General features: G+C 39.0%; 1 protein-coding gene across 1 annotated transcript; it reads right to left on the reverse strand.

The window, feature by feature from the left end:
• Positions 1–11246: 11246 nt before the first annotated feature.
• fam43b (family with sequence similarity 43 member B) lies at positions 11247–13306 on the reverse strand. Its single transcript, XM_052092080.1, has one exon. It carries the CDS (start codon positions 13200–13202, stop codon positions 12267–12269), a length of 936 nt encoding a protein of 311 aa, XP_051948040.1. The 5' UTR covers positions 13203–13306; the 3' UTR covers positions 11247–12266.
• Positions 13307–13549: the final 243 nt, after the last annotated feature.

Genomic DNA, 13549 nt, shown 5'->3' on the forward strand with positions numbered 1-13549 from the left:
TCTTCCTTCCTTCCTGCGGCTCTAAGAATCTGACATGTCACCCTGTGGGAGACATCTTACTAAACTGACACTTTTAAAAGGTCAACAGACTCATTCAGAGTGAAAATTCAATGGCCATGGGAGGAAGTCTGACAAAAAAAGATGTGAGAACTAGTTAATGAAGGATAAATGCAGTTATACTTAGGTTTTCATGCTTAAAAAACAGCTTAAAACAGCCAGTGGGGATTTGCTGGTCTTAGCTGGTTTAAAATGGTCTTGCTGGTCACTGAGACTGTGTCGGCCGGCCTAACCAGCTGTTAAGGGCTGAAAAGGAAAAAATATCATACAATAATAAAGGGTCCCTTTCAAGTTGGTAACTTCAATGCTGTTACATTAGCTGATGCTGTGGGAGCTCCTCCTTGAAACACTTCGGTTTGGATCCTGACAGAAGGACATTTCAATCCGGACTGAGCTCAAAATCTTTGTGCTAGTTATCTGACACCTGGCTAAGTGATTGTGTAAGCTTACATGTACATGTGCGCAGAACGGGAATAAAGCATGTTCAGCGCTAGAGAGAAATATTTCTATCTGGAGCAGGAATAAAGCATGTTCAGCACTAAGAAAATATTGAAATTGTCCATTCAGACTTTTACATTTTTATAAATGTTCTCTCAGGGGATATTCCTCAACCCCCATACAGTGTTTTTTATTTGTCAAAAGGCCTCCTGTGTCCCATACATATATATACATTTTTAAACAAAAACTATACTGCTTTCATTCAGCTTCAAAATGAACTGTTGATCTTATCTTTTAATACTAATATCCGAGTGTCCTCAACTGATGAATTCGTGATGAAATCTGGGCCCCCAATGTCCTCATCCCTGCCCAGTTTTGAAGATACTATTTTGACTGTTAAGGAATCTACAGTATATATGTTTTTACAAAGTACTATTGCTGCCAACGTTACAAATTATAAAAACTATGTAAAAAAGATACATCATTTCCAAGCCATATAACTACTGACACTATGTAAGCTTTATTATCCAGACCTTTGCTGGGAAGGAAATGTAGAGACCGGACCTCTTGGAAGTTTAATTGAGTACCCCTGCCCTATTCCATCACAACAATTTGATATCCTGGTGACCCCCTATGTATGCATCATCGCGGGCTCATAAACCTGAGCCCAGCTGTTCTAATTTTAACCTGGTCAAAGAGTTGAACTCCTTCTCCCTGTGTGATTCAGCAAAGAAAAGTGTATCCTTAAAACACTTCTTGTTTTGTTTGCATGGTGTAAAGTTGTATGTTTCTTTCAGTGAAAGAGACTAAAAACGTTTTTAGCTTAGCTTTTGCAAATCTATATACAATGTAGCGAAGCGTCTCTTGCCAATCCAATTGAGTCCAATAGCTTGTTTTCTGTTTCTGGTCTTGAGACACAATGTAAAACTAAAAAGTCTCAAAAGGCCTGGCGCTATAAGAATGCACATTATATAAATGTAATGACCTTTTATATTTCAAAATATCAAGGTCAATTTGATTCCTCAAAATATGACCCCTTTAATTAAAATTAAAGCAACATAATTCTAGAACATTTTGTCACAACTTAATTTCACTGCGTTCTTTCCAATTAAATTTATACAAATTTAAGTTTACCGAATCCATTTGTGTTTGGACTTCATAAATACTTTTTATAGCACTGAAACTGGGCAAGAGATTTCCATTTCTCAGCATACTTTGCATGGAACTGGATGGGGGTGAACAAATGTTGCATTTAAGTGTTATTTTATGCATTTTTGAGCAAAATAAGAATATGAGGTTGTTAATGTTTCTGTTATAATGGTATTTATTAAGAGTGTATGCTAGGCTGGTGTTTTAAGGGTTACCATTGTGCTTGTGATTGGTGCTTGTGCTCAGGTTGAGGATGGACTTTCACATTAAAGTGGTGTTTGATTTGAGTGCTGCTTAGCTCTATAAACAGTTGCCATCAAATTGACAGTACAACAGTTTCACTATCTTACACATCTGGCATTTACTAATGTTAATAAAATAAATTAAGTTGGTACAACGTTAAAAAATTTTTTAAAACATTTTAAAATGACTTTGACTAACCAAATAAAGTTGAGTTAAAACTACTATATTGACTTGACCTAATTTAACTAAATGATGTTGGCTCAATGAAAATTATGTAATCTGAAGGGACACAATTCAAACGCTTGTAAAAACTTTCTCAAATTCAATCGGGTAAATGTAATGACTTCATAAGCAGCTTTGTGGACCTCAAACGTCACTACTTCTCGTCACGTTGCACATTTGTTCACTTCGGTGCCTGGTGTGATTTTTTGAGCTTGACAGACCATAGTCACTATGCACATACATTTTACAGAATAAACCCTGTATAGACTTTTTAAAATTCATCTTTTGTGTTCCACATCAAAAAGAAAGTAATCCAGGTTCGAAGCAATATCAGTGTGAATTAATAATGTATATTAGTGTAGATTTCCTTTATTATGAAACAATAAAGCCCCCAGTCTTTTGTACAGGACATAAAGGGACATTATATGTACTCATTGTCAAGGTACTGCATTTACTACTTTTCTCACTATAACCTCTATTACTTGTGTGCCTGTAGTACATGATTATTCCCCAGACAAGTAATTTAGTCTCTGAGAGGTGTTACAAACATTCGGCTCCAGGTCTCTTGCTGTTTGCTGCCAGTGAGATCAACACAGAGGCAGCTGGAGCTTTTTTATACAGGTTGTTTGCCTACATTTCTAAGTCACTCTGATCTTGCTCTCTGAAACACACAAATGGTTTAAGAACTGTCTCTGAAAAGGAATCAGAGAAGCCGAGCTCATCAAAGATGGAAAGCTGTTGCCAGAGGTAAAGACTGTTTTCACAGATCGAGGGAAAAAATCCCTGATATTGCATTAGCTGAGGGGCTGAATTTCTCCCATTGGAAAGAAATGTCTTAAGGTCTGATTCAATATAATGTTTTTAGGAATGAAATAAAACAAGCCCAGCAATGAGTCACCTTTAATTCCATAAAGATCATGTTTTTCTCCCCCCAGTCATTCGGATATCTGGCTTTTTAAAAATCAATTAATAGAGATCACACTCATGAAGAGCAAGTTCTAGCCAATGAAATACTTATTTAATAGAACATAATTGTTTAATAGAACTAAATTGTTCAATTTAGGCTTTATTCATTACCAAAATGTAAGTTTCTCTTACTTTTCCATGACTTTTTAAGATATTATTTATTTCTATGATTTAGGATTGGAAATCCTTGATATTTCTAGGTTTTTCATGACCGTGGGAACCCTGAATCCTTAAAAAGACTTCTGTCGATGTAACCTAAATAGTCATGTTAATTCAGGAATTTTAATTTTTTTCAACATACATTTGAACTTGTATTGATAAATAAAGCTAATAAGTTGCCACATAAAGCACATTTGTTAAGTTACCTTACACATGTTTTTTGAGTGTATTGAAATATACTTAAAATACTGTATTTTGAGCTTTCTAATGAATGACAATATTGCATTTGATAATACATTTACATTTATGCATTTGGAAGACACTTTTATCCAAAGCCCTTATTACAGGGACAATCCCCCCAGAGCAACCTGGAGTTAAGTGCCTTGCTCAAGGACACAATGGTGGTGGCTGTGGGGATCAAACTAGCAACCTTCTGATTACTAGTTTACCAGTTATGTGGTTTAGACCACTACACCACCACCACCAGAGTACATTTTTACATGTGCTTGGATTAAAATATTTACAATATTTAGATGTGCTTGGAGTGCAGAACATGACGCCACTATGCCAGTGCTTTGCTATGCAGTTGCTAAGCTGTACTGGGTGGTTGCTAGGTGGTTGTTTTCTGTTGGAAGAAGTCAAAGGAAACCACTTTGATATTCTAGTCCCCAATCCAATCAATAAATAAGTCTATGTGGGTTTTTTTTCCGTCTTTTATATTGTCTACCAGGTGAAAGTCGTCAGTCTGATGCAAATGGTACGGGTCGAGTTATGTGCTAAAGTTGAATGCTTAGGCTTTGGTATTTGTCAAAATCCATCAGCATAAGAAATAGTAATATTTGGAGAGTTAGGGTTATCCTAAACCAATACTGTAAAGGATTGTTGGATTGGAGGATTGTTGCTGGCAGGGTTTTTGAGGTCATAATGATTCAGTGCTGAATAATAATTTGGTGTGGTGAGAATGCTGACATTTAAAAGCGACATCTGTGTCACTAATGTTAGCAGGATAATTGAGGAGATTAACACAGCAGAGGCCAGTTTAGAGCAGACCCTCTGTTTCACACTATCAAGCTCATAATTAGCCCTCTAACGCTGAAATGTACGTCAGTAGATTCGCAGGCCAGCTGGCGATTGAAGAGCATGTTAGATTTTAATTCTAGATTGGTGGAAAGTCTTGTGCAGAGCAAAACAATTGGCTATTGAGAGGGCTCAGTCCACAGAGGGATTAAGGAGCCCCAGACGTCAAGGCAAACTTTAATGTTGGCATATCAAAGCCTGTCCTGAAAGTTTAAATAGTTTTAAAAGCTTAAAGTTATACAGGCATTCCAGTCAGACAAAAGCCAAACAGACCAATAAAAGACCACATCGGATTGCATTAGACCTCATCAGACCCCGTAGAGACCACAGCAGACTACTTCAGACCCCCTCAAACCACATTAGACCACATCAGACACATTATACCACTTCAAATCTAATTAGATATCATAAGACCCTCAAGAAACCACTTCAGACTGTGTTAGAGCACATTAGACTTCATCAGATCTCCAAAAACCCACTTCAGACCACATTAGAACTCAAGACCATATCAGATCACTTCAGACCACATTAGAACTCTAGACCAGATCAGACCACTTCAGACCACATTAGAACTCTAGACCATATCAGACCACTTCAGACCACATTAGAACTCTAGACCATATCAGATCACTTCAGACCACTTCAGATCACATTATTAAACCTTATCAGGTTTCCAAAAAACAAATAAAACTAATAACACTTCAGAAAAAATTTGAACTCTTGACCACATCAGACCACTTCTGATCCCATAAGAACTCATTAGACCAACAAGAAACCATATGAAACACTTCAGACCCCATTAGACCACATCAAACCCAATTAGACCACTTCAAACCCGATTGGACCGCTTCAAATCCTTTAGATCTCATTAGGCCCCCAAGAAACCACACCAGACCACTTCAGGCCAGATTAGACCATATCAGACCTCCAACAAAAACTTCAGACCACATATATAATTATTTTCTATTATCTATTTAAAGGCACAATTTACAATCATGTCTTTTTTTTATTGCACTATTATGACTCAAACCATTACTATATTACGGGTTTTTCTGTTGATGCATAATTTTCTGTAACTTTGTTTTGTGGCCTTATTTTCTTAATTTTCTATTAGAGCTAGCTCACTTCTGGCACAAAGTTGTGGCCAAAATGTATGATGTATGAATAATATTGTATTTTTTATCTTTGAAAAAACCCCAACAGAGTTTGGACCATCTTGCGCTGTGCAAAGAATTGCATGAAAATATGATTTGAGAAAACATACAAGCAAAGGGAATTTTGAGGAAGAAAACACTAAAATATTCAAGTCCCACAGACTCTCCTAGCTTAGACAACAGTACTTTGTACAGATGTTGCCAGTGTTTGACTCCTACCATGAGGACAGTCAGAGAATAATATCTTTCATCCAGCATAAAATATACATGGTCATAACGGTGTGCAAGTATGGTTTTTGAAAGGCCATGCAATATTCAGCATGCCTTTATTTTTAAGTGTCAGTGAGCCCAGGACCCTTGTGGGTGGCTTGAGTTTGGAGTATATTGCCCTGCAATGCTAATAACAGACTCTCTGTTTTAGCTTGGTTTCTAAGGATTGGAGAGGACAACTTATTTGGCCTGTTTTATGATCCTGTTGCATAAAAATTGCAGTGGATTTGATATGCAAATCAAATCAAATCCACAGTCATTTAGATGTCAACATGAAACAGCATTCGCAACCCATTTACTTGCACATTGTGATGTGTTTCTTGGTGAAACAGAATATTCAGTGAGAAAAAGGTTGATTTTATTCATTGGGAATGGATAGGAACACGGGGCATTCCTTACAAGAATGGAGCCAGACCTGAACGCAAGTTTGCCTTCACTTGTGGACAGGATGAAAATTTTACCCCAGGAATCAGGCCTTATTTATTAAGTCTTTCAAATGTTATCTCAGTGGTAATGCTAAACAGAGCACAACAGTGCCCACACAATTTTATTCTCTCGCAAAATATTTTGATATATAAGTCATTTGAAAGTGTAAGGAGGTTGTAAGGAGGACCACATCATTAGTTGTGCATCATGGAAGTGGGCAATTGCTGATGGGCTCTTTTGGTGCAGTTCTCTGATTTGTGGATTTTTAAGCATTAGGATCATGGGTAGTGTATTTCTTCAGCAGGAATTCTGCTATTAAATGAAATTCCTGAAAATTAATTTGAAATAACACAGACTGATGGCTTCAGCAGAAGCATCAAGTACATCGGAGCTCACGGTTGTTCTATCTTTAAAAATGTATGCTATCTTTAATAATCAATTTTCCAATATTTGTCTTAGTCTTCCCTTTATTTGGCCATTTATTTTGGTGATTCAAATTAATTAGCAATTTATTTAGCGGTCAAAGACTAACAAATCTTTGCTTAGCTAAGTTTGCATTCAGTATGGATCAAACATCTTGCTGTATAACTATATGCACAAATATTTCTCAGAGAATAACAATTGATTATAATCTATAGCCTTTTGAGAATTTGATCCGGCACATGGTGTGTTTAGAGATAATAATGCAGAATCCAGCACCACTGTTCAAGGGAATAGAACCCGACTGCTGTGGAATACAAATGCAACTCTCCCGCTTTATCTCTCCCTTTTAAACACACATCCACTTGAAACAGGGCTGTCATACTTTTCATCGCTCTCTCATTGATCCTTTATGTCTTGGCCCAGCACAACTTGTTCCCCTTAGTGCCTCCAGAAGAGGTTATTCAGACTGATCTCACAGTGAAATCGGAAACAGTAGGTTGTCTTTTCAAAATTTGAAACACTGCCCCCAGTGGCAAGAGCAAGAAGTGTTGTTGGGGTATGGGCATTTGTGAGTGCCATTTACTGGGTGAAAAGACCACAAAGGGGCACCAGAGCAAGTTTTGAAGCCAGTTGTTTTCAGCTGTACAGATTGTAATACTGTGAAGAGGAATGCACATTTTATAAACTGAAAACCGAAACCAAATACTACACCTAAACATCTGTGGATTAAAAATTTAATGTTAGGGTGGAAAATTTAACCTCTGAATTGAGCTTGTGACGGATTATGAGAACGTGATTACTTCCTGGTTTCAACGAGGGATCCGAACCCAGGTCATCCATGCTGCTGATGCAATGTGCTTGTCAGTGAGGAATGAGGCCAATCCTAAGGTATTTGAACTTTCGGAAACAACATGCTGACTTCCCGTGTGATCATGTTGGGTTATTAACACATTCCCTGGGGCATACAGGAGAGAAGTTATACCCCTCAATTTTATTACTCCTGTTACTCTTAGTCTCACACTTACACCCACAACTGCAACACATACACCAATTCGTACTGTTCCTAACAGAGCTAGAGGCATGATTACAGACTTATTCATCCTGTCCTAGGGACAATACAACAGCTAAAACAATGAAACTACTAATCCATAAATGTACAGAACAGGATGTCATTCTCTCATACAGTCAGACTCAAATTCAATCATACCTTTAGAAAAATCAAAGCAAAAAATGCAAGGTCCAAAAGCACCAATTTGGGTGTGAGGCAATGATTTTGCCACTTAAATTCTTGTTGGTCATGGAACATCATTTCAATCAACCAATCAGTGTTTATGGTTAAATTTAGGGTTAATGTTAGGGGCTTGTACACCATTCTTATCAATCTATCATGGTCCTCTAATATTAGGGGGAGGTTAAGGCTATAGGGCACCAGAATGCAAAATTATTTTGGACAGTGCAACTGATATTTTGTCACTAAGATGCAACTGGGAAAAAATCAGGACTACAATGTATTTTCAAAAAAATAATTAAGCAAAATTCAATTTTATGTGTGGTAAGAAATATTTTTGGCTGCAAAATTCTCAATTCACTTAACATTGGTAGGTTTGGCAAAATGCTGAATTGGTCTGTGTTGTTAGATCCAGATGCTGTATATGAATTTGCTTTAGGTCATGTATCAAACTGATGCTTATGAAATGCATGCATGCGTCACAATAATGGAAATGTGCCCTCCTCCCATAATGCACTTTTCTGCTGCCATCTGGATTTTATCTTCTTTCTGACAGCATTTGTTGTTTGATTCATGCCCCTCTCCCTGTCTCTTAGTTAATGCCTATTTTTACACAAATCCATATTCCAGTCAGAGCAGAATATGAGCCATGAACAAGATGTAACACTGAATGTCTCTTGAGCCTGTGAGAGTTCAAATACTGAACTTTTATTTGAGCTGTTTTTACTTCCATCTCATTTACTTCCAAGTCAGCAAAAGCTCCCTCGAAGACAAACGATTTTTATTTCCTCTGTTTCTGGTCTTAAAATCTTTTGTGATCCAAAAAGAAAACAATTGGAAGCTAAATTTTGACATTTTCTGACAAAAATGTGAGTGGTGCTTGCCCTTGAAAAATTCTGTGCCACAATGCCAGCGAATTGACAGAGCATTGATATGCAGTTGATAAGGTATTCTGAATGTTTTAGCACAGTGCTTTGCAGTTGCTAGGGTGTTCTGGGTGGTTGCTAGGTTGTTGCTTACTGGCCCAAAACAAAACACCCCAAGGCTCAATGATATTCTGGTCCTCATATATGACTTGAATCCCTCTTTCAGTCTACAGTAACTCTATGGTGTTTTTTTTCACCCATGTTAAAGGTGCAATATGTAACAATTTTCATGTAATATTTGCCTTTTTTTGCCAATGTGTGAATGGCTTGTAATGCAACATAAAAAATGAGCCCAGTGCTTCTCTTCTGCTATTCAACAGTGATAACAAATTGCATCTCTAGGTAACGTTATCTTAGAGATTGAATCCAGCACAACACCGAATCCTACACAAACTCAGAGTAAGCCAAAAAAACTAATAAAAAAAACATTTATCTACCGAATCCCATCTGTCACCTAGAGTGAACATCGGCAGGGCATTTGATTCCTGGAGGGACCTTCGTTTGTTTTTTTGGATCAAAACCGACCCTGAATTGGCGTTCGTCTTATTGGACAGGTAAGCTTACATAACTGCAAAGCATGTGAAATATAGTGTTGTTCTATCAATATAGGACTGATCTGTGTCATTTTAGCTAAACTACAATAACACATGAATTGAATGCTAGACAATGCTCAAGATAATGCAAAAAGACTCCTTCATTAGTGTAACGTAAGTTGGTTATACAGAAAATATGTATATTCTATTATTATAAAACAATCATTAATCGACCTATAACAGTGCAGTTGTGATTGAATCACATCAATACTGAATTGTGTCAACATATTTATAATGTACAGTCTATTTTATAAACAGCTACTGTCATCATCCACCAAATTTTGCTATTATTTCAATACAAAAGACTGATTGTGACAGGGTCGAGGGAGGGGCCGGGTCGTGATTATACACATCCGGTCCCTTATCAGGCTAATTAAGCCTCAGAGAGGGATAAAGGCCGACTGCGGAAAGTGGTGCGACGAGACGTTTACGGGCAGCTGACCATCATGTTTGTGTCTGTGTCTTTTGTTTAAGTTTATCATTAAAATATTATTTATATTGCCAGGCCGGTTCTCGCCTCCTCCTTGCCCGTCGAAACTCTTATACACTGACACCGCATTCTCGAGGAACAGAATGGGTCTACCCCGCCCCTGGCAGCGGTTCTCACGCTCCTGGCGGTCGGCAGCGAGCCCCTCCCCGCTCGCGGCCGGCGGTCTCAGACCCCGCCGCATTTCAGCAGCTGGTAGGGGACTCCTCTGTCCCTGGTAGCAGCCCTTGGTTAGGCGGCCCTTCTCCCCCACGCGGCTGCTCCATTGGGGTGGAAGGTAGTGGCGAGAACTCTACTACGGTGTATCCCACCTCCCTCCCGGGTTTTGGCACCAGTGTAAGGGGATATGAACGGGCAGGGAGGAGGCGAGAACCGGCTTGACAATATAAATAATAGTTTAATGAAGAACTAAACAAAAAGACACAAACACATACGTGACGGTCAGCTGACCGTAAACGATCTCTCTCTTCCGCACCACCTTCCGCAGTCTGCCTTTATCCCTCTTGGAGGCTTAATTAGCCTGATAAGGGACCGGGTATGTATAATCACGCCCCGGCCCCGCCCTCTGCCCTGTCACAATGATGTATATCAGTACCCTGTAATACACTTCTCTCGTCTCGTTCAAAACCCTGATGTTTTCTTTCTTCTGTGATATGCAAATGTTGTTCTCCTATTGAAATCAGTGTAAGGTTTAGTGTTTGGGTCAGGGGTTAGATTTTATGGTTAGCTTTATGTTAGGGATTAAATAAAAAAATTAAAAAATAACATTGTTCGTCTGATTTCACCATCTCATATTACCATTACCAGTTGCCATGAGACAGAGTTGGCAACAACTCTCCTCAACAAGCCACATACTTTGAGGTATCATTCAAGTCCATAAAACAAACAATGCAGGTTGAGTTACATGGCAAAAAAAGTCTTTTTTAACTCAGATTTTATGGAAATGTTATATTTTATATAAAATATATAAAAAAATTTGTATATTTATGTGCTTGTTCTTTGTTCGCTGTAATCAAATGTGTACTGTAGAGGCTGCTGAAAGCTCTTCTGGCTGATTTTTTTACATCGAGCTGAAAGCTCGGTGCTGCCTGCCCAGGTGTTTTATGCTCACTTTCTGTACAATTCAGTCGGCTGATTAATTGCCTCATTTTGAGAGAAAAGCTAAGTGCCCTCAAGGAGCAGACAAAATCTGCGTTCCTTCCACAGCCCACTCAGCCTGTGTCAGTGGACATTTCTTTCCTTTTTCATTTATTTATTTATACATTTTTGAAACTGGATATGATGATGTGAGAAAAAAGTTCCCATTTGCAAATCATTTGGTGTGCTGACTAAATGTACCCCCCAAAAATATTCACAGAATAAAAATGAGCCAATATTTTATTATACAACATACTGTATTTTTCCATTTTTAAACATTAACATCCATCCTACTGTTCAGAAAAATTATGAGAGGAGTAGAAAACGCAATGTTTCACTGTTTTCAATCAAATTATCCAGTAGATGAATATGATGTGCTGGAAATACAAAACATCATGCCAGAATTGACAGATGGAAGCTACAACCCATAAAAATGGGTTTTTATAACAACCACTTTACATCAACACATATTCAGAATCAGCATAAATTACAATTACTCATTTGTATAAATACAATATCTAATTTTGCACTTTGCTGCCATTTGTCCCAAACAAATCACAGTGTAAAATAGATACCATTTAAAAAACATTTTAAAATGTTTGTCTCAAACATCACAGGTGATGCCTCCACTTGTTATGCATTACAGATTAGCAGAGCTATGACGAATGGTAGCAGTAAACATGTCAAGTCAATGGCTTGATTCCTAAGTTATGGTTTAATTCATTAGTGCTGCTCCAAGAGCCAAAAAAAAAAAATAATAAACTTCAACCCCATCCCTCCAGTCCCCTTGAAGCGGAGTCCATTGAGAGAGGTCACCAGGGATAAATTACATACGTCAAAAGTCTAACTGGTCATTCAAAAATGCACTCTTTATACAAATATTCACTCTCATTGTCAGTCAATCAGTCAAAAGCACTTGTAGTTTGCATGTACTCACAAACTCATCAATAGGAATATCAAGAGAACTAGATGCATGCCTTGTCTTTGGGTGTGCAGTGTAAGCTTTGCTCAATGTTGGAGTAGGTAAAGGCTTTTTGGTGTAAGCTCTTAACCAATACCAGATGATTGGTGTACCTGTCGTTCTCCTTTATTGTGCTTGTACAGGCTCATATAGTTAAAATCCCTCTAGCAACCTCTGCATGCAGCTCTTCATCTGTGGAACAGTTTCTTCCCTTGGTTCTTATCCCATTACAGAGGTAGGGGGAGTTCCAGGGGGCTGTTTCATGGTGCATCGATGGTGGACGTACCGGACAAAGTGGGCAAAAGAATGTAGGCTCAGTGGTGAAGACAATAAACTGTATCCATTTGAAGTCACACCAAAGTGCTTATAGTCATCTTTGCTTCATCCCAAATTGTAATCGAAACCTCATCCAGTTCGTTTACCATCTTTCCCAGATCTTTCTCCGGAGGGAGACTGGGAGTGTTGTTTGTTGTTGTGGTTTCTGCATTCACCATTCCTTCATCATCATCTTCCTCCTCTTCCTCAGTAATGGATGGCAGCCGTGAGGCACATCCAGGCTTTTCAGTAGGTGGCTGATAGTGGCACTGTCCATTCATAAGTCTTCGTAGGGGTATAATAGGCACGAAATCCTCACCCAATAGTTGTTGTTGGCAATGACGGAAGTCGCTCTGGCGTTTTAGCCGTTTGAACTCTGTAAATGCAGAAGTTGAGGTTTGGTACAAACTAAGTGCCAATGCTCTGGCCTTCTCCACCTTCGCCAGCAGAACAGCATGACAGCGTAGTACAACAGCTTTATTCTTCACCTGATGCCTGTAAATCCATGCAAAGATCTTGGGCCGGAAGGGGTCAGCAGTGCAGTACGTAATGCGGTTGAGGGAATAGAGGTGGACAGGCTTCTTTTTGCCACCTTTATCTGCTCCCATGCGAATTCCATGAGGGCTGACGGTGAGTTTCATCTTGGCGCATTGTTCACCGTAGTTGCTGCGAGTCCATATTTTGGCCACCGCATCCTGTGTGCAGTCTTCCCCTTTGGCCATGATGGTGACTGTGCTCCCCAGGTAACGCACATTGTAAGTGGGCTCCTCTTTGTTAAGCTCCACTTTCTGACGCTTGCTATGGAAGACGCTTCCAAGCCAGTGGAACGGGCAGTCAGGAACGAGGTCGGGGCAGGAGTGGAGCAAAGTCGATAGAAGTGAATGGTAGGTCAGCCCAGCTCTGAGACTTTTAGGCTTGCTTATCATCTCGTTCTCCACAAGCACGAACTTACTCCTTTTCCAGGGCAGCATGATCCAGAGCAGACAGAATTCAGCCCTCCTTCACAAACAGCAAAGTAGAGCGTAATTGTGTATGTGTGTTTCTCAGAGAAGCAAGCACAGCAAAGGCAACTGCTCTGCCATCCGCTGATGAGAGACTAAAAGCTGAAAGGCTCAGCTGCTCGGCTCTTCCGTTTGCTCCTCCTTCCTCCTCCTCCTCTACCGTCTACATCACTGACTGCTGATCAGAACTGGAGCTCAGAGTCTCGGCAGTCCTTGTTTAACTCCTTCAAACCCCATTAATCATGCTGATAACTAAAGCTGTGACCTATTTTGATCATCAATTAATCTTTCAATTATGTAATCGATTTATTCCACAT

Source organism: Xyrauchen texanus, chromosome 25 (assembly GCF_025860055.1).
Source record: "Xyrauchen texanus isolate HMW12.3.18 chromosome 25, RBS_HiC_50CHRs, whole genome shotgun sequence".
Taxonomy (NCBI): domain Eukaryota; kingdom Metazoa; phylum Chordata; class Actinopteri; order Cypriniformes; family Catostomidae; genus Xyrauchen; species Xyrauchen texanus.

What these genes read in the sequence shown, in the direction of transcription:
- fam43b (XM_052092080.1), bottom strand. Translation starts at nt 13,202, where the DNA reads ATGCTGCCCTGGAAAAGGAGTAAGTTCGTGCTTGTGGAGAACGAGATG.